This window comes from Ovis aries, chromosome 1 (genome assembly GCF_016772045.2).
Source record: "Ovis aries strain OAR_USU_Benz2616 breed Rambouillet chromosome 1, ARS-UI_Ramb_v3.0, whole genome shotgun sequence".
Taxonomy (NCBI): domain Eukaryota; kingdom Metazoa; phylum Chordata; class Mammalia; order Artiodactyla; family Bovidae; genus Ovis; species Ovis aries.
The window spans coordinates 94,337,176-94,358,275 of record NC_056054.1 but is presented as its reverse complement, the minus strand read 5'-3'; the positions used below and the strand labels follow the sequence as shown (position 1 = coordinate 94,358,275).

Sequence of the window (21,100 nt, the reverse complement as noted above, 5' to 3'; positions counted from 1 at the left end):
AAGGTGGGCAACAGTTGAGGGCCACTCTGCTTCTCCCCAGGGAATCAGACTTGGGGAGAGGACCCTCCAGAAAAGGTGGGGAAACAGGAAGGCCCTTACATTTAATTGCTATCTGCAAAAAGAAAAATCATTCTGGGATGCCAGGGCATTCAGTGAAAAAACTGTGTTCCGTTAGCTGAAGGAATTCTTTTTCTTCCCCGGGCTTTAGAAAAGCAGCAGCTCCTCCTACCAGAGAATACCTAGGCATCTAGGGAAAAGAGAGGGAGAATGGCAATGCGCTCCCTCCAACAAAGATCCATTTCAAGGAGCCAATCAGCAGGACTCCCGACCTTGCAAATCTCTGACCACAAAAGGAAACTGTATCCTCTCAAATGAGGGTATTGAGACAACTGAGGCCACATCATCTAAACATCCCCCTTGACTGCCAGATTCTGTTTCAGCCAGTTTTGCTTTCTTTCCTCCCCAGCTTGGGATCTATCCAGGAGAAAGTATGCTTGTCGATATCAAGAATGCCACAATGCAAAACACACAGCTCCTTGACTCCTCTCCAGATCCCAGGGGAAGGATTAAGCCAGAGAGGTGAAGAGCCACCCTCCAAAACCACTTACCTAGCCAGGTCACAGTCACGGCAGCCGGAGCCGACACGGCCTCCGCCACCTTGTGCCAGGTCCTATTGTGTCCGGGGGTCCAGAGTGCCACATGGCAGAAATAGTAGCCAGCATTTTCTTTGCTGACATCTCGAACCAGTAGATGGTAGGAGCGTGCATCCATGTGACTCAGGGCCACACGAGGAGAGCTGTGCACCAGGGAGTCACGGTCCAGCCGAGCCAGCACACGGGAGCCAGGCAACATGCTGTCGGGCGTCCGGCTGAAGGACCACGTCACCTCAGGTCTGACATCGTCCGCTCGGTCCGTCGTGATGTTGCAAGCCAGGCCCAGGTCCTTGCCTTCAGCTACAGACACATTCCTAGCCACAGCCGCTCGGAGAACTGGAAAACCAAAAACAAGGACATTGAGATAATCTCAGTTACATCTGCTGCTTCCACCCCATCCCCTTAGATCACCTCCTTTTACCTTCTTATGTACGACATTCAAGTTAGGAGTCTTTGTGCAGTTTTATGTGCTTGAGAAATGTACTGAGTAAATGAACGACATATTTCTTTTTATTGCATTAAAACAATAACAGCAGCAAACACTTGTATAGATGCTTCTATATGCCAGGTACTCTTCTGAGTGCTTTATAAATATCATCTTCAAAACAACCCTACGAGGTGGTTCTATTATCATCTCCATTTTACCAATAAGGCAACTGAACCACAGAGAAGTGAAGTAGCTCGTCCAATGTCACACAGCTACTACTATGTGGCAGGGTTAGGATTCAAATTCAGGCTGCCTGCCTCTAGGGACTCTGCTCTTCAGTGTTATGCCATCATTACGTACATTATCATTTGAAAACAACTCTGTTGAACATCACAAAACTAAATTTATATTTTCTCCACATGCATGATAGACTTGGGTGACTTTCAGAGAAAGGATAAGTCAGCTCTGGCTGGTACATACTGTCATTCGGGGGCTAGGAGACGGAGGGTGGAAGTGAGGGTAAAACCATCTGCTGGGTGAAACAGGGTTGGGGATGTAAACAGAAGACTGGGAAAGGAAAACCAGACCACATGCCTAGCAGGTCAAGTCTCCCAAATGCAATGTACCTAGAGCATCATTCATGCTGTTCTACAGCCCCACCCTAAAGTCAAGGATAAAGGATATTCTAAAACCAAAACACAGTGATTTCTGGACAATGCCGCTGCCCTCTCTCATTAGTGTGGATAATTAAAGCAAACAATATTTAGATGAAGCACTGAAGGATTTGGTGTGACAGTCCCCAGGCAGATCTGGTTTCAGCATTCCCCTGTCAAAGCTTTTTATATGGCAACATTTTATTTTATTCAAGGGATTTTTTTTTGCAAAGAAGTTGAACATCTGTAATCAGAGTAGAAAACATTCCACACGTGGTAATGCTCTGGGAACAACTGCTTAGATGATGAGGAGCCGACACCTCCCAGGGATTCAAGTGGAAGCACAGAACAGGCCTGATCTTCCAGCCAGGGTCGCTCAGCATCAGCTACAGACCTGGGTCAGCTCGGCGACAGATGCTGGCACTTGGTTCAGAAAAGACCCAACCTCCCGAACCCATGTGCTTTGAAGTAAATGACTTTCATTATAGATTTTTCCAAAGACTGATGATATTTCAAACTAGAGTTTCAGGTCAAGTTCAAGCTTCACTTTGATGAAGACAGAAAATGAGGTAGGCATAGTATCAGAAAAAGGAATTTAAAGTCTAATTTCTCACCACCACCCGCCTTCTTCCAAATTCTTCCTCCTCCTTCACCCCTTTAAAGGAGCCAAAAGCAATATGAGCTATCATTTGGGAGGAGTCAGGAAACTGCTGCTCAGAGCCCATGCTGCCGTCTGAACCGCTCTGTGTGCAACCATGGCTAGAGAACCTGGAATACTACCAGAGTCGCTCTCTGCCAGCCACCACCACAGCAGCTGTACAAGAAGGCCCAGGAGGGAGCCAGCCGAGAAAAGAAGCAGACAGCAACTGCGGACAGTATGCATGGAGAAAACGGATCCTTGCATTTAGAAACATCAGCATCTCTGTAACAATATAGTTTGCTTTCTAATTTTTTTCTCTGCAAGTGGCTAAATATCACATCACTCAGCACAGTTTTCACATGTTCTATGGGATTGGAGGGTTCACTACTGGGACAAGATGAAGTGTGGTGAAGGGAAAAAGGAATCAGTTCTAAGGACTCATAGAGGGGACTTCAGACAAAGTCTGTGATGGTATAAGCTTTCTCCTACTGGATATAACTGACCCTATAAATTAAGACACCAGGCTCAGCATTATAGGGGGGTTTACTGCCACCTACATGGTACAGTCCCACCATGTAAGTCACTTTGTGCCATTTATCATAAGAATGCAATAAGAATAGTTAAGAAGTTAGCTATGGACAACGTCATAGCAGCACTATTTACTATAGGCAAGACATGGAAGCAACCTGTGTCCATCAACAGATGAATGGTTCAAGAAGATGTGGTGTATATAGACAATGGATTATTACTCAGCCATAAAAAAGAATGAAAGTTGGCCATGTGCAACAGCATGGATGGGCCTGTAGGGGATTACACTTAGTGAAGTAAGTCAGACAAAGACAAATATTATGTTTCTCCTTATAGATGAAATCTAAGAAATAAACAATATAACAAAAACAAACAAAAAGGCTCACAGATGCAGAGAGAAAACTAGTGGTTACCAATGGGGAGAGGAGGAGGTGGGGGAGCAAGATAGAGGAAGGGGGGACTTCCCTGGTGGTCCACAGATTAAGAATCTGCCTAGCAATTAGGACTTGGGTTCAATCCCTGGTCGAGGAACTAAGCCCTACAACTAAGATACAGAGCAACTAAGCCTGCATGCTGCAACTACTGAGCCTGCACATCACAAGGAAAGATCCTACGTGACATATTGAAGATCCTGCATGTTGCAACTATGACCCAACACAGCCAAATAAATAATACAAATTAGTAAATACTCTTAAAAAAAAAAAAAAGATAGAGGCAGGGAGTCAAGAGACAAGAAGTACTAACTACTAAGTAGAAAGTAAGTAAGATTCAAGGATGTAATGCACAGCACAGAAAATGGAGCCAATATTTTAAAATAACTTTAATGGAGTAAATGGGGCTTCCCCGGTGGCTCAGATGGTAAAAAATCTGCCTGCAGTGCAGGAGACCTGGGCTCAATCCCTAGGTCAGGAAGATCCTTTGGAGAAGGGCATGGCAACCCACTCCAGTATTCTTGCCTGGATTATTTCATGGACAGAGGAGCTGATGGGCTACAGTCCATGGGGTTGGACACAAATTAGTGACTAACACTTTCACTTTTAATGGAGTAAAATCTATAAAACTATTGAATTACAATGTTGTGAAACTAATCAGTTCAGTTCAGTTGCTCAGTCATGTCCAAGTCTTGCAACTCCATGGACTGCAGCACGCCAGGCTTCCCTGTCCATCACCAACTCCCAGAGCTTGCTCAAACTCATGTCCATCAAGTCAGTGATGCCATCCAACCATCTCATTCTCTGTCATCCTCTTCTCCTCCCGCCTTCAATCTTTCCCAGCACCAGGGTCTTTTCCAATGAGTCAGTTCTTCACATCAGATGGCTAAAGTATTGGAGCTTCAGCATCAGTCTTCCCAAACAATATTCAGGGCTGGTTTCCTTTAGGATGGACTGGTTGGATCTCCTTGCAGTCCAAGGGACTCTCAAGAGTCTTCTCCAACACCACTAATATGATATTATAAATCAAATAAACTCCAATTTTAAAAAAGAAAAGCTAGCTAGGGAGAATGCAAGTGTTTAAAATGAGAGAAAGACCATCACTCTAGTGTGGTGGTTCTTAATCCAGGATCCATAAAAAATCTAAGGAGTCTGTGACATGGATGTGAAAATAAATTGCCTTTCTTTTACTAACCTCTACCTGAAAGACAGCATCTCCTCTCATTATGAAACTAAGCAACAAACCAGTGTAGTACTATCTGTCCCTGGGATCTTGCTCCCAATAGAAATCACAGATATTTTCACATTACAGTTCAATTGTTGCAGATATCTTAAAATATTATTTATATCCCTCACTTACCAGAAATTACAGTAGTTGTTAGGTCTGCCACTCTATCTTATTATTTAATGCATTAATAAAACACTGGGCTTCCCAGGTGGCTCAGCGGTAAAAGAATCCAATGCAGGAGATGCAGGTTTGATCTCTGGGTCAGGAAAATCCCCAGGAGTAGGAAATGGCAACCCACGCCAGTATTCCTGCCTGGAAAATTCTGTGGACAGAGGAGGGCTATAGTCCATGGGGCCGCAAAAAGTCGGATACAACTGAGAGACTGCATACACACACACGCAATAAAACACTATATTATTATATAACAAATTTATCTTAAATATTTTTGATAACTATTTTAATGTTATTGTTTTCCTATGTCATCCTCTTTATGTATTTTATTAATTAAAATATATTAACTCTGAAAAGGGCTTGTGAGCTTCAAAGGACTGTCAAAGATACCTATGCACAAAAGGCTATGCACCCTCAGGCTTGAGTAAGAGCCAGATGCTACTGCCTGCCTAACAGGCTCAGAATGTTCAAGTCTTATAACTACATTCTGGGTTTTGTGGCTTGTTGGAAATTTTTAAACAAACAAACATTTACAACTGAAATTTTTGCAGTTGCTAAATCTGAAACTCTTAACCCTTTCTCCTATTAAAATAGTTGTTTGATACAAGATGAACATCCAAGGTTTCTTATGTCAGATTCCTGACAGGTCATTTCCGAAAAGGCAGGTGACCTGAATCCATCTGGAAAGTGATTTCGGCAGCCAGGAGAATCACGATTGAGTGCAACCTGTGGCCCCTCTTGTCGGCGAGAACACCTCCGACCTGCCTGACTGCCACAGTCAAGAACATTAGTCCTGCTTTTACCAAATTCAGCTCTCATGCTGTGGTGTAAATTCAGGGGCAAGTGCTCAGGACAACACGGCTTGCAGAGGAAAAACACTTCCCATGTGTATCGTTGTCCGCTCTCCTTCCCAGCTTAGCAACATAGCAGCCATGCTCCCTTGTTTATAGTCAGGAAACAAGTCCAGCCAAGGTCTCCCCAGTTTCCAAAACAGGAGACAGCAGCAACAGCACAAAGTACTCTGTGATCTGGCAATGTCAGACTCCCAGCAAACCATCATCCGACCACCCGCAGCAGGGACATCCCCCTGAGAAGGTCTCTTTACACCTTCCCTCTGCCGAGCCAGAAGCTCTGTGAGGCTTGGGCACGATCCTCAAGCATCTCTGACCCCAGAGCCCAGGACAGAACTCAGCACGCAGTAGGTTCTCTACTCATGCTTGCTGGACACTGGAGGCAAAAATGGCATATTTTTCATTTATTTTTATGGATTTTTGGAAATATATTTTGCATTTCTTTAATTACTTCTCTAGTAAGAGTAAGGTTTTTGGTTATTGTTTTTTAAAAAGATGGTTCACAGATGAAAACAACTCCTTGCATATAGACCCCAGAGTTGGATGCTTCTGAGGTTTGTGTCCTCAAGGAGATAAGAAGAGGCCCAGCCCTAGGGAATCCCTCACCTACAAGGGGATGTCACATCAGAGGGGACCTGAAAGGCAGGCCTAGAGGACCCAAGTCAGACAGAGGTTTGGGGATGAGCCAAACAGGCCCCCAACAGCTGTGGGGAAGGGCAGATCCAGAGATTGGGAAACACCAAACAAAATGAAGCCATGGGAGCAAGGTGGGGGCAGCCCCACCTCAAAGCCCCTCTGAACACCAGGCTGGACCTTGTCCTGGCACTTAAAGGGACTTAATCTTTCAGTCACAAGATTCTCTTAGTGTCTTATGTAACCTGCAGCTTCCCGTGGGTATGAATCCAGAGAAAAAGCAGCTGCAGAGCAGAGCTCAGCATTTGGCACAAAACAAATGCATCCTTTCCAAACCATCAACACCACCCTATACCCTCACCCATCAACAGGAGGTCTTCCAGGAGGAGGAGAAATCTTGTCAGAGAGGAGTAAGGCTCTGGCCTAGTTCTTTACCCGGCTTCCCTGATGGCTCAGTGGAAAAGAATCAGCCTGCAACGCAGGAGACCCAGGTTAGATCCTGGGTGGGAAAGATCCCCTGGAGAAGGAAATGGCAACTCACTCCAGTATTCCTGCCTGGAAAATTCCACGGACAGAGGAGCCTGGTGGGCTACCGTCCATGGGGTTGCAAGGAGTCAGACATGACTGAGTGATTCAACAACAACAAACAGCCTAAAACATGCAATTTTCAGAAGCTCACCTGTTGGCTGGATCACCACGGTGCCCACATCCACGGCTTTTTCTTGAATTTCTTGCCAGCTTCCCTGCTCCCCGATCCACTCGCTGACGATGCACCTGTAGGAGCCCTGGTCGGAGGACAGGGCCCGGGACACGGAGAGGCGGTACCCGTCGCTCCCCACGGTGTCCAGGCGTACGTCCCCGCTGCGGTAGCGCTGCTCATAGCCAGGGCCGGGTCGGAACCTGCCTTCGTGGGTCAGGGAGAGGATGCTCCGCCGGGCGGGGCCGCGCCGCACCTCCCACTGCAGCGCCAGGTGCGTGTGCAGCGGCGACGTGGTGGAGGCTGAGCACCGCAGCTCGAAGGGCTCGCCCTCGCGCAGGCTGGGGCCCGGGGAGGGCTGAGGGCTGGCGGCCACACGCAGGGCGTCAGGTAGCACTGCGGGGAGAAAGCAGAGCGGTCAGAACACTGCTGCCCCAAGCACTGGGCAAGTGCCCGCCAGCCTCCAGGTCTTGAGGGACAACTTCTTCCTCCCCTCCCCTGCTCTAATGCCCGGATGGGCCCATCTGCCCATTTCACTACATCTCTCATCTCAGCTGACATTCTGACTTGACAGAAGACGTAGCACTAATAAGACCCCCCTGCTAGAACTGGGTGGTGCAAACTCCCTTTGGGAAGCTGTGTCTTAGGCTATACTTCTGTCACCCTTAGGCAAGTCACTTAAACCCCTCTGTGCCTCGGTTTCCTCATTTTTATGGGATGACAACTAGACCCATCTCAGGAAGCTGACTGAGAATTCAACTAGATATAAGGGAAGGTTCCCAGGACCACGCTTGGTACTCAGTGATAACCAGCCATGACTGTCCAACATATCTTTGCTGGGACACAGGCTGGAGTAGGGAGCCTGGGGGATCTTCTAGAAGCTAAAGCAGTGTAATTTGCAGAGCACTAAAGTGTGGGAGAACTTCCTGCACCCCCAGGTCTTGGCAATGCCTAAGAATAACTAGGTTGAGAAGAGGGTATCTGCAGAGAGGTACCCTGGGTTAAGATTTCCTTAACCCATCAAGGAAAACCAAAGCCTCAGTTATTTAATTATTAGGACCCATTGGGAAAAGGCCGGGTTTAGATCAGGCAAGTGTTGGTGAGAGCTACTGAGGAAGGGAAGCCACACTTGATATAGCAGGGATGAGGCCCCTACCAAAGAGACTACAGGAACCACCATTTCTCAGGTTTGCCTAAGGCTGGCTGAGAGAATCCCCAAACACCACTGTTCACCATCTCCTTGGGTTTTCCTGCCATCCTACACTGGGAAATGAATTCAATGTCCTTGAAAAGGGACTACTTTAAATAACAGAAAAAATTGCTACATTTTTAGGACATATCCCAAAGTCTTATCTCTAATACATCAGTCTGTGCGTCCAGCTAACACGACTCAGTTCCCAAGACCAGTTATCTCTGAGGCCACGGATACATATAGTTTTAAGACCTGTGAAGCTGAAGGCCAGAAAGACCCTAGATCATGCCTGGCAGCCACCAGAGGCTCTATCTGGGCAGCCAGCCAGTCTCTTTCATGGCCATCCATCTGCTTTCCTGACCCTGAGGAAAGCCTCTCCTTGCTTCTCCTTCCAAAGACTGGAGAAGAAACAGAAAGATCCTGGGGCAGAGGGCAGGAAGTTCCTCCCGCAGCCTCCAGCTCCTGAAGATGGGCCTCGCACATGGAGACAAGTGTGTATCTGATCTAATGGAGGTGTAGCATGTCATGTGTGTGAGGACTACGGAATCAATGGATCACTCAACTCCAATGCAAGAATGCCTTATGAGACTTTGTTCCAAAAAAACATATTTGATTTTTGTATAGGAATGAGAAGAGGTAATGGAAGAGGTAGATTTGACATTTTAATGCTTGCATAATGGAAGTGGCTGTTTTTATCCCCTCATGAGTCTAGCTGGGGAACAGAATCTGGAATATGGTAGGAGTCAAGAAATCATTACAGAAGGAATGAATGCCTGAATCAACCCCTTCTTTTTTAATATCATATCATGTAGATTTTCTGCTTTCTTGATCATTTAATACACTACTACCCTGACATAATTCTTTTTGGAACAAGGCAACTAAAAGTATAATTAAGTAGTAGTAATAACAACATTAATGTTTCTATTTTGCTAGCCTCAAATTAAAATTATTTGTTCTTGCTCATTTACCAATTAGCTGTGTGATTTTAGGCAAGTAATTAACCTATGCTTTTCCATCTCCTTGTGTGTAAATTAGGGAAATACCCTGCCCTCTCTTCTTTATTGGGTTGAGAACTGAATGGGTGAGTAAATCAAACAGAACTTAAAAAATGAAAAAACAAACAAACTCAAATATTCCAGCTATGTTAGGTGTGATTACTTGCACAGTTAGGCCCACCAGCTTGCAGTGACCACATCATGCCTTCTCTACATGACCCATATGACTTCTAGAAAACACAGGTACTTAAATCATGAAGGGCACAGAGAAAGAAAGCCATGAGCTTCGAAGTATCTCTTATTCCCATAAACATGAACAGTGTCCACGTGACCGTCATCCTCGCATCCCTAACTTGACTGAGTGCTTACTATGGCACTGCTGAGGCTTTACACGTGCTAATTCACCTTGGGGGTTTCCCTGGTGGCTCAGTAGTAAAGGCTCTGCCTGCCAATGCAGGAGACGTGGGTTTGAGCCCTGGGTCAGGAAGATCCCCTGAAAAAGGAAATGGTAACCCACTCTAGTATTCTTGCCTGGGAAATCCCAGGGACAGAGGAGCCTGGCAGGTTACAGTCCATGGGGTCGCAAGAGTCGGACAAGACTTAGCGACTAAATAAGAGCAGTTCACTTTGACCTGTATGGGAGGCACTGTTTTCCAGAGGAGGAAGCTGAGGCATGGGACATACAAACGGCCAGAGAGGTGACAAACGAGAGAGCCAGCCATGGAACTAAGCGCAGGCAACCTGGCTCAGAGCTGGACTCTCCACCACACACCATGCTGCCTCCAACTCACCAGCCACGAGACAGTTCTATTCACCAGGGAATGAAGAGGGGGACCTCAGAGGCCCTCTGGCCCATCCTCTGCCTTTCATCAGGTAAGATACTATTACTCCCTTGGACAGAGGAGGGAGTAGAGCCCCAGGCACAGTCACTCACGGTGGGGTGGCAGAGGGAAGTACAGTCCCCTGGCACAGCAATCCCCCTCCTCCCCCGAGGATGTACCTTTAACCTGCACTGTATCCTCATAGTTGCCCTGCATGGTGGCGTCCGTGCTGGGGGTAGAGCACTTGTAGTGGCCCTGGTCGGGGTGCTGGACATTCTTTATGTGCAGCTCCACCGCGTCGTTGGCCGTCCGCCGCAGCAGGATGTCGCCCCTCTGCAGGCGCTCGCGGTACTGTTGGGCTGGGAAGCCCGCTTCCCAGGTGCTGGCAAGCTCCACGAAGCTGCTACCCGAGGCCGAGAAGCTCCAGTCAAAGTTCTGCTCGCTGGGGCCATCGTAGTCACTGACGTTGCAGGGGATGACCAGCTCGGTGCCCACTACCCGCACCAGGCTGCCCGCAGGGACCCTCACCACGCGCCCTCGGCAAAGAGCTGCAACGACAAGAAGTGAAAAGAGGGAGGCTTGAATCCAATAAGCTCTTCCTGAAATAAATGTGGCAAGCCTGTGGGCGCTTCAGCTCCCAGGCACATAATGGGAAAAGTAACACTGACCAGCGTGCTGCCAGAGTCTGTGCAGAAGAAGGTTCAGCCCACCCCAAGGACCCTGAGCCAGGAATAGCCCCCTGCAGTGAGTATCTCTCATGCACCAGTCTCCTAGGATCAACAGGGAGGAAGACAGGTACTAAAAGTAGGCTAACTATAAATTTGAAGAACTTTCTCCCTCCCGTCACTATTTAACCTACTGTGATCACTCAACGTGATGTGGAAATATTTTAGGTTTTGTGTGAAAGAAAAGGACACAGCTAATCAAGTATTTACATTTCTGCCCACCCTATATCAACCCTCTTCCCTAGAGACCATTCCCCAGGGCTCCTGAGACCTGATTTACAATGATGGATGCCAATTTTTTAAATCCTGAAGCAGCCTGCTGATAAAATGATTTAACTCTGGTTATCTGACATTGCCTATAAATTAATTTTAAAATGTGACGACTCTACCAAGTATTAATTTTCTATTTTCTGGCTCATTTCCTTCTCTCTACTCTTCACCCTGATCCAGATGCAGAATGAGGCTAGGGAAGCACAAAGAGAGAGAGCGCGTGCTCTGGCCTGTTGCTGGGCATTGGGAGGAATGCAGCAGCTTACTGGGGATAGGCCGGGTGGACAACACCAAGAGTTCACTGGCATCTCCCGCCCCAAGAGCACAGACCTCTCGGGCCTCTGGGCGGGCCCTTGGGGCCTGTCATGGGTGTCCTTTAAGATAGCTTCTTTGTGATGAACTTTGGCACATTCTCTGTAGTGAGTTTACTACCTGTGTAAGCATTTCAATTTGGACCGAAAGAACGTGCATGGTTCTTTCCTGAGGTTCTATGAATATGCCCAGCATCAAGACATACAGGAGGAAGGGTGGGCTCTGAAATCAAGGGGTGTGTGTGTGTGTTAGTCTCTCAGCTGTGTCCGACTCTTTGTGACCCCATGGACTGTAGACCACCAGGTTCTTCTGTCCATGGAATTCTCCAGGCAAGAATATGGAATGGATGGCCATTTCCTCCTCCAGGGGACCTTCCCAACCCAGGGATCGAGCCCAGGTCTCCTGCGTTACGAGCAGATCTTTACCGTCTGAGCCACCAGGGAAGCCCTGAAATCAAGGGGACCTAAGTCGAAATTTGAGAGACTTCTTTTAGCTTTGGCTTCCTCAACAATAAAATGAGGCAAGAAGGAGTCATTGAGCTGATGAAATAAAACGGCTAGCTGAGACTCCATCATGTAAGAAGAGCTCAACCATAAGGGATCTTCTATTATTTATTTTCAATTTTGTGTTTCTGTCACTTGTTCTGGGTGGAGTTGTGTCTCCCTACCACCACCTCCCCATTCATATGCTGAAGCCCAGGCCCTCAGCACCTCAGAATATGACCTTATTTGGGAATAGGTTGTTGCAGTTGTGATTAGCTTAACCGTGACGAGGTCACGCAGAGAAGAGTGTGCCCCTGATCCAATGACCAGCATCCTTAAAAGGGGGGGAGAGTGCTAGGTGAGGCTCAAGGAAGAGATTTGTCTACGATCCAAGGAATGCCCTGCACCCCAGACTCAGGGACAGACACCGAGGCTGAAACCAGGTCCGAGTCCTCCTGGCTCATTTCTGCTGAAACTTCTCAGAAAGACATTTTCACCTCCTTTGGGATCAGGGTCTTAAAGGGATGCTTTGCTCTGAAACAGCACATGGGCAGCCCTCTTGACTAGATGAGAAAGCGGTCTATGGCAGAAGAGACTCAGGCCAACACCAGGAGAGGCGCAAGGAATGCGTCCTCCTGACAGATAGCCTCATCTGAGCCACTAGATTTGGCCACACCCTCTACGTCATTCCACACTTGCCCAGGCACACACATGTGCACGTCTTCCCCAGACATTTCAATTCCTTACAATTCCACTCACATTTATGGTCCTTAAGCTAATATCTGTCACTGGCAACTCAAGGCATTGAAATAAAACATACCTACCCAACAGTGAGGTCATCATCACCACAGTTCACAAAAGAAATAGGCGATCTTTTTTACATTTAATTTCAGAGATGACCGGATAATCCTAAATCTCACAGAGACCCTTCAGAAGGAAGGTCACAGTGGAGACCTGTAAGAGGGGTCACAGCCTAAGGCTTTTTTCCTCGTGCCCAGTGTCCTCTTCTGTGAAGTGGACACATGACCCCTTAGGGCTTTGTAAGGCTTAAATGAGCCACAGAGCCCCCATGACAGGGCATGAAATTCGGTAAGGCTCTGCTTTGCAGGTGGCATCTATAATAAACTTGATCACATTCATTCACTCTGCTTCCTCAGCAGGTTTACAAAGGAATTTCCTGACGTGTCAATCTTTGCAATTCCTAGCCCTTGTCAAGAGGCTGACCAGGTTAATAACCAGCTCAACAGGGCCCTTCGGCATGAGGCTATATTCCTTGTAAAGTCTCTGTCTTTATTCTTAGTGAGCAGAGCTTGGGGGACAGCCGGTTCATCTCAGCTCTCCAGTCTTGCTTCCACACACAGCTGCCCAAGTCATCTTTTAAGGCATAAATCATGTCACTTCACTGGTCAGAAGTCCTTCACGGCTCCTCATCACCTGCAGGATTCACTCTATCTTCCAGGTCCCCTCCTGTGATCCCCCTGGTTCAAGCTACCTTCCCTCTCACCTGAATTATTGCAACAGTCTCCCAACTGGCTGCCCACCTGCCCTCCACTCTCAACACGGCCAAGCCATCTTTTAACAACTCAAGTTGTCTGACACCTTTACTCTGTTCAAAGCTTCAGATAAAAGGCAAGACCTCACAGGACCTTTTGCTTCTCCACCCTCGGGCTCCTCCTTCCACTGTACTCTAGCCATCCTTAACTCCTAAGACTCTTGAGCGAACAGAACTACTCCAACCTCACGGTTTCTGTGCATTGCTAAGTCCAGAACATTCTCAGATGCTCACCATGCTCCATCAGCAGCTCCACATTTCATTACAATGTCGCCTTCCCTTTCCTGACCATCTTAAAATTGCACATACCCATTTGGCCACCTCATGAGAAGAGCTGACTCATTGGAAAAGACTGACGCTGGGAGGGATTGGGGGCAGGAGGAGAAGGGGACAACAGAGGATGAGATGGTTGGATTGCATCAGAGACTCAATGGACGTGAGTCTGAGTGAACTCTGGGAGTTCATGATGGACAGGGAGGCCTGGCGTGCTGCAATTCATGGGGTCGCAAACAGACACGACTGAGCAACTGAACTGAACTGATCCTTATTCTTGTCGTATTTTCTTGTCACTTATCAATAATACTCTACGTGTATCCATATATTTTTACTATTATTTATTATCCACCTCCTCCCACTAGAATGTAAGGACTATATGAGCTGCGATTTTTACCTGTTTCCTTTGCTCCTGAATGCCAGTGCCTAGAACTGGACCTGATAGCAGATGTTCAGTAAACATTTGCTAAATGAGTAGATAAATAAAAATACACAAGATCCTTCAGCGTTTGGACCATGGCTTCATCAGCTATCACTCTCCCAGCCCTTAGTGCTTAGACGCCAACAAAACAAATGGCCGTTCGTTCTCTGGAAATGCCATGCTTCTCTTGTGTGCCACAGACTCTGCTTCTAGGCCTCATTCATCTGGAATTGCCATTTCAACAACCTCTCAGCCTCTTGCAAGAAGCAGCTCCAGCCCCATCTCCCTTGTGAAGTCTGCCTCACCTCCCCAGGGGTCACTCAGGCACGCCTGCCTCCACATTCCAGCTCAACCTGCAGAAGTGCCTTCCATGCTGGCTATTTTACAGTGCCACTGGGAAAAGCCAAGCAGATATGAACAGATGCTTGAAAGACCAAATTCTAATCTAAAAAAGATAGAAACCTGAGTAGTGGCATACATGAAGATCTGGGCTGTCCTCTCATCTGTGCAAAGCAAGATTTTGAAGTTGAGAGAACAGAATTTCAACTTGCCAATAGCAAGCTGGTATTTAGCACATATTTCCTTTAATACTGTTAGATAACAGTTAATAATATTTAAAAAGAAATACAACTTGTGAAACATAGAGCATATGGCTCTTTCAGAATCAAAAAGAATATCTGTAAAGTCACACATTGCCAACTTTATTTAGTTGAAACCTCTTGTAACAGCTGATAACTAAAAGGAAAAAGAACAAAATTCTCCTCTGGTTTTCCAAATTCCACCAAATTTCACATGAAGAGTCCCAAACACTTTGGCACCTGAACTGGATTAGTTTCACGTTCTATAAAAATATCTTTATTAAGAAATAACTTAAAATTGTAGTTTCATTTGTTTTCAGAGGTCAATATAAGAAACCTTCACAGGAAATACATTTCTTTATTAGTCTTAAACGGACTATTGAGGGCACTACTGTGTTCAGTGACACAAGAAAACATGATAAGCCTCTTAAAATTTAGGACCTGAACTCCTGCTAATGGCCCACTGTGTGTTCTTTCCCCAGAAAATAAGAACTACATAGGCATCTCTCACCACTCAGGCCAGAAACCACAGCCCAAGTACCTTTGAAACTCAACACAAAATTAGGACACCTTAATAGCACATTTTGTGCGGTATATTAAGGCTCTGATGCTAAGGCTCTTCCTCATAGGCCAATTACTAAGTGGACCAGTACCATATCACCATGCCCCGACTAGACCAGACCTTCTTACATAGGTCTCAGAACCCTGCACTGCTTCCTAATTCCTGTTTCTAAAATTTCTGCCTAAACCTCCCAGCAAACACACACACACACACACACACACACCCCTGAATACAACTGTGACTGCTAAATTCATCATCTCTCTTTTCTCTGTTCCAACTTCCAAGTCTTGTTTTCCCCATCATATATAAAATTCGTGTGTCCTTTTGTACTTTGGGCTTCCCTGGTGGCTCAGAGGGTGAAGAATCTGTCTACAATGGTGGAGACCTGGGTTTAATCCCTGGGTCTGGAAGATCCCCTGGAGGAGGAAATGGCAACCCACTCCAGTATTCTTGCTTGGAGAATTCCCTGGACAGAGGAGCCCAGCGAGCTATATAGTCCATGGAATCCCAAAGAGTCAGACACGAATGAGTGACTAACACTTTCACTTTTGTACCTTAGCTTCAAGGAAATCTAGTACTAAATAAGATAGTGAAATATGGAAACCATCACAACTTAACTTTCTAATAATTATCTCTTTCCTCTATCTCTATAACTGCTTTTGCCATCTTTTGCGTCTCCTGCACTAGCAGGCAGATTCTTTCCCACTGCACCACCTGGGAAGCTGGGGAAACAAAACTTGAAGTTCTGAGTTCACAAAGGAAGGCAGACTGTAGTAAACACCCCAGAATGGATTACAGCCCTGGAGACGGCTATGCCTTTGGAGTAAGAGCAAAGCTGAAGAAAAAAACCTGCTCTGTTAATACTGAAATCTCATCTCAAAACATCTCAATTCCTCATTGGATGACAGTGAGTTTCTCTTACTCTTTAGCCTGCTAGGAAAAAAGGAAAGTACATCTTGTGAAGAAGATGGCATCATACAGAGCCTCTACAACTTTTCAATATTTAATCAAAACCTACCAGACACCCCATATGACAGCACCAAATGACTGAAAACAAAAGGCAACAAAACAGACAATAGAAACAGATGCATAGGGATCCAGACATTGGTGTTATTAGACACGGGCTTTAAAATAACTACAATTAATTTACCAAAGAAATAGACCACAGGTTTCATTTAACTTAATCTATTAAAATAATCAGATTAAAATTTAGAACTAAAAAAAAAAATCTAGAATTAAGAGCTCAATAAATGGGTTTGATATCAGATTAGATGCAGAGAAAAGAAGTCAGTATAAGATATCCAATCCTGGAGAAGGAAATGGCAAGCTACTCTGCCATGGCGAGCATTCCTGCCTGGAGAATTCCATGGACAGACAGACTGGTGGGCTACAGTCCATGGGGTCGCAACAGTAGGACATGACTGAGCACCTATCAGTCACTCATAAGATATCCAAACTGAAGCCCAGGGTGTAAAAAAGGTTAAAAATATAGAAAACAGTCTAAGAGACACATGAGAGATAGCAAAAAGGCCAAACATGTAACAGAGACCCAGGATGAGACAGAAAGAATGCGATAGAATTGGGCGGGATTAATTTCTGAAGAGATAATGGCTAAGATGTTTCTCAAACCGAGAAATACAGCATGCCACAGATTCAGGAAGTACTATGTCTTAGAGGCGGGGCAAATACGAAGAAAACCACACGTAGGTGCACAGTAGTAAAGCTGCTGAAAGGTAGAGAAGGGAGCAACAATGCAACGATGCTGACTTTCAGTAGAAATGATGCTCTTAAAACAATGTAATGACATCTTTAAAGTGATGAAAGAAAGTAACCCCCAACTGAGAATTCTACACAGAAACGCCAAAATACATTTTAAAAGGCAGGCAAAATAAATATGCTTTCAACTAACTCTCAACAAGGGAAAGAGAATTAATAAAAAGAAATAGTAATGAAATACCCAAAAGATACACAAAAGGGCATTCTTCAAATAAGAGAAGAATGATCCCAGATGGAATCATGGAGATGTACGAAGACACAAAGGGCAATAGAAAGGTTACGTGTGGGGACTATATGATACAATATTAATCATGTCTTCAGGAATTTAAAATATATGCGTAATTAAAATATATGACAACAGCAGCACAAAAATGAGGGCAAGAATGAAATAAATGGAGCCTCAATGTTTTCTAAGGTCTTGCATATGGTAAAAGGATCATCGGTAGACACTAATAAATCAACAACATATGTTCTAATCTCTAGAATAATCATAAAAATAAAAGAACAGATAACAAACTAAAGAGAGAGGGATAATAAAAATTACTTGATTAGGGACTTCTTTGGTGGTCCAGTGGTTAAGAATCCACCTGTCAACGCCCAGGACATGGGTTTGATCCCTGATCCAGGAAGATCTCACATGCTGCAGAGCAACTAAAGACCTGCATCGTGACTACTGAGCCGGTGCTCCAGAGCCCTCCAGGCACAGCTACTGAGCCCATGCGCTGCAATTACTGAAGCCCAGGCACCCCCTCCAGTATTCTTGCCTGGAGAACCCCATGAACAGAGGAGCCTGGCAGGCTCCAAACAGTCTAGAGGGTCAGAACCAGATATGACCGAAGCGACTTACCACTCATGCGTGCACACATCTAGAGCCTGCCAGCCACAACAGGAGAAGCCACCACATCGAGAAGCCCATGCACCACAATAAAGAGCAGCCCCTGCTTGCAGCAACTAGAGAAAAGCACACAGCAGCAAAGACCCAGCACCGCCAAAAATAAATAAATCAAGAAGAATCCAGCTGCCAATGCAAGGGACACAGTTCCAGGAACTCAGATCCCACACGCCTGGGGGCAACTAAGCCCCTGCCTAACAACTACTGAGCCTGCGTGCTCTGGAGCCCGTGCTCTGCCAGAAAAGAAACCACAACTGAGAATTCCACATACTGCAACTCGAGAAAGCCCGTGCACAGCAACGAAAACCCAACACAGCCAAAAATAAATAAATACTAAAATAACTTTTTTAAAAGAATCACTGTTCTAGTCCATTCTTAAATAAATCTAAAACATATATTTAAAAAAACTTGATTAATCAAAGAATCCATAATTTCAGCTAAAACAACATAAGCATTTTTCAAGTATTTACTTTGTAATCTGTTCACTTTGATTCATCACCAAATTTCTCTTCACAAGGCTGAGATAGAGTAAGAGGAGGAATAATAACACCCTATGTCCTCTCATATGCCAGAACATCCCTATCACTGAACCAAGGAACCTGAGACTTAGCAAGTTAATAGCTTGCATGAAAGTATGAAGTGAGGGACTCTAGGTTTATCTGGTTCATGCACTGCCCTGTCAGGACAAAGACTGGCCAGGTTGGTTTTGTCTTCAACTGCATTGTTGATATTACCACCTTCTGTTGATTTTGTCTTTGTGCTGAGTGGGAAGAAGGAACAGCTTGACATTCTCTATAAAATATTTCAAATTCTCCAAGGACAATGTAAATCAGATAGGCAGCAAAGTAACCAAAATGAGTTACTAAAGAGGAGAAATACATATTCTTGATATAAAGTAGACAGAGGAGAAAAATAGAAAAACAAGATTATTAAAAATAACATCCAGTTTCTTAAAAAAATTTTTTCTGACAGATTATCTTCATTATTTTAAGTGATACTAACTCTATGTCTTACAATTTCATATTCAAATAAGGTAAAGAGAACTTTATTCTAAAAACATATAGGAAGGACTTTTGGAAGCCTACTGCTCTTCCTTGCAGTACAGACAATTAATATGCAAGTGGTAACTGTTTCCAGATTTCTATTTGCCTACCTCTGAAGTACTCAAGAAAATAATTAAATGCCTTCAACTTTCTTCCATCACATAGAATAGATGGGGATAGGCTTGCTCCTTGGAAGAAAAGCTATGACCAACCTAGACAGCATATTCAAAAGCAGAGACATTACTTTACCAACAAAGGTCTGCATAGTCAAAGCTATGGTTTTTCCAGCAGTGATGTATGGATGTGAGAGTACGACCATAAAGAAAGATGAGTGCCGAAGAACTGATGCTCTTGAACTATGGCGCTGGAGAAGACTCTTGAGAGTCCCTTGGACTGCAAGGAAATCAAACCAGTCAATCCTAAAGGAAATCAATCCTGAATATTCACTGGAAGGATTGATGCTGAAGCTGAAGCTCCAATACTTTGGCCACGTGATGTGAAGGGCTGACTCATTCGAAAAGACCCTGATGCTGGGAAAGACTGAAGGCAGGAGAAGGGGACAACAGAAGATGAGATAGTTGAGTGGCATCACCGACTTGATGGACATGAGTTTGAGCGAGTTTCAGGGATTGGTGATGGACAGGAAAGCCTGGTATGCTGCAGTCCATGAGGTCACCAAGAGTTGGACACAATTGAGTGACTGAACTGAACTGAGGCAAGAAAAATCAGGCAACTTTTTCAGTGCAACCATTCCTGCAATGTTCATTTCAATAAGTGTTATTGGCAACCATGAGGAATCATTAAGAGAGACCAGCTAATGAAGACGAACTGTATTTATCCAGGCTCTTTCACCCCCTCATGATAGCCATGGGAAATAGATTTTATTTCCTGGGTTACCATCAACATTATTCTAAATCAAGACCTGAAGATACAGAAGATCTGCCAAGGATATTTGCAATTGTTTCTGTTATTGCTGAAATGTTATCCCCTCACTGAGCAGTCTAGAAGCAAACAATCTGACTTTCCAATCAGAGTAAGCTCTAAGAAAAGTATTGAAAGTTACTGAATCCAATAGTACAGGTGGAACAGCAATACCGAAACTGACGAGCTTGTGGTATTTTCACTTTGCCTTGTCAAATGACACTGAAATCCCCCTTTCCCAGTGCTTAGAAGCCCTTTAAGAAAGACTAGGGGCCTGTGGATTTCTACATGAAGTTTCCAGTCCACACATGATTTAGAAATGGATATACAAGGTCAAACCTATAAACCCTCATAGGGCCTTCACTGCAGCATCTGACTTCACAAATGCAAAACCTTTGTCTCTGCATGACTGCCACTGAGAGGTCTGGCAAGAAGGGAACACATCAGCTTCCATTTAGACAGTCCCTATGTGATGAAAATGCAGCAATGTACACATTAGACAAGTTACAGCCAGCAGAGAATGTGTAATGAAGTCACATATGGCACTACTTCAAAACCCCATCCAAACGCAAATAAGGTTCTACTAGAGTAGACCTCATAATCATTAAAAAAAAAAAAAAAAAGATTTAGCTAAGACCTTACAGAGATAAACTAGACAAATACAATATGACTTTTTAAACAAACAACTATTGAGCAAGAAGCCCCCTAGTTAGATGATATGTGAGAGAGGAAGGTAAATCAGCCTTGGACCTTCTTTTAAGAGACTTACGGTATACTGAGTTTTAGAGGCATATTGAGTTTTAGGGGCACGAGAAAAACTAACAGGAGGAAGGATATTTGTAACCAAAGAAAGGTACTAGCAAGTGCCAGGGGATCCACAGAAACTGAGGGTGCATCCCTAAAGAGATTAGGGAAAAGCTTCGTGCAGTGTCAACATTTGTATCGGGCCTCTGAAAAATGGCTGGGGGCTAGGGGTTGGGCAGGGGACACTGAGGAGAAAGGTGACCAGTGTTAAAAGCAGGAGTATAAGCAAAGGCCTAGAGGGAACATGCGGGTTGTGGTGAAGAGCAGGGCGAGTGGAGAGTGCAGTGTGAGCAGGCTGGAATGGACACACACAGGGGAGGCCAATCAGGAATCCTCAACGAGATGGGGGTGGGGAGGTTGGTGTAAGAACCAAAAGAAGAACAAGGGCGGGAGTGGAAAGGCAGCAGCTCTGAGAGCCAGGCTGCAAGAAGAATTCACTGACAGTCCTGACATGAGGGCGACGTCCCAGGGGAGCTGAGAGCTGTGGAGGGAATCCTGGGGAGAAAAGCAGCCAGTGAGACTCAGACGAGTTGAAAGGTCCACCAGGAATGGAAACCCGCGATATGTGA

The 21,100-nt window shown here is 45.2% G+C and overlaps 1 protein-coding gene across 1 annotated transcript in view; it reads right to left on the bottom strand.

Moving 5' to 3' along the window:
* The window catches only part of PTGFRN (prostaglandin F2 receptor inhibitor), an 83,684-nt gene that overhangs the window by 36,770 nt on the left and 25,814 nt on the right, over positions 1–21,100 (bottom strand). Inside the window, exons 2-4 of the mRNA XM_042253106.2 lie at positions 10,100–10,468; positions 6,895–7,308; positions 609–989 (exon numbers count right to left, since the gene is read on the bottom strand). Of these exons, the coding sequence (XP_042109040.1) occupies positions 609–989; positions 6,895–7,308; positions 10,100–10,468 (1,164 nt within the window). The remainder of the gene's footprint in view (positions 1–608; positions 990–6,894; positions 7,309–10,099; positions 10,469–21,100) is intronic.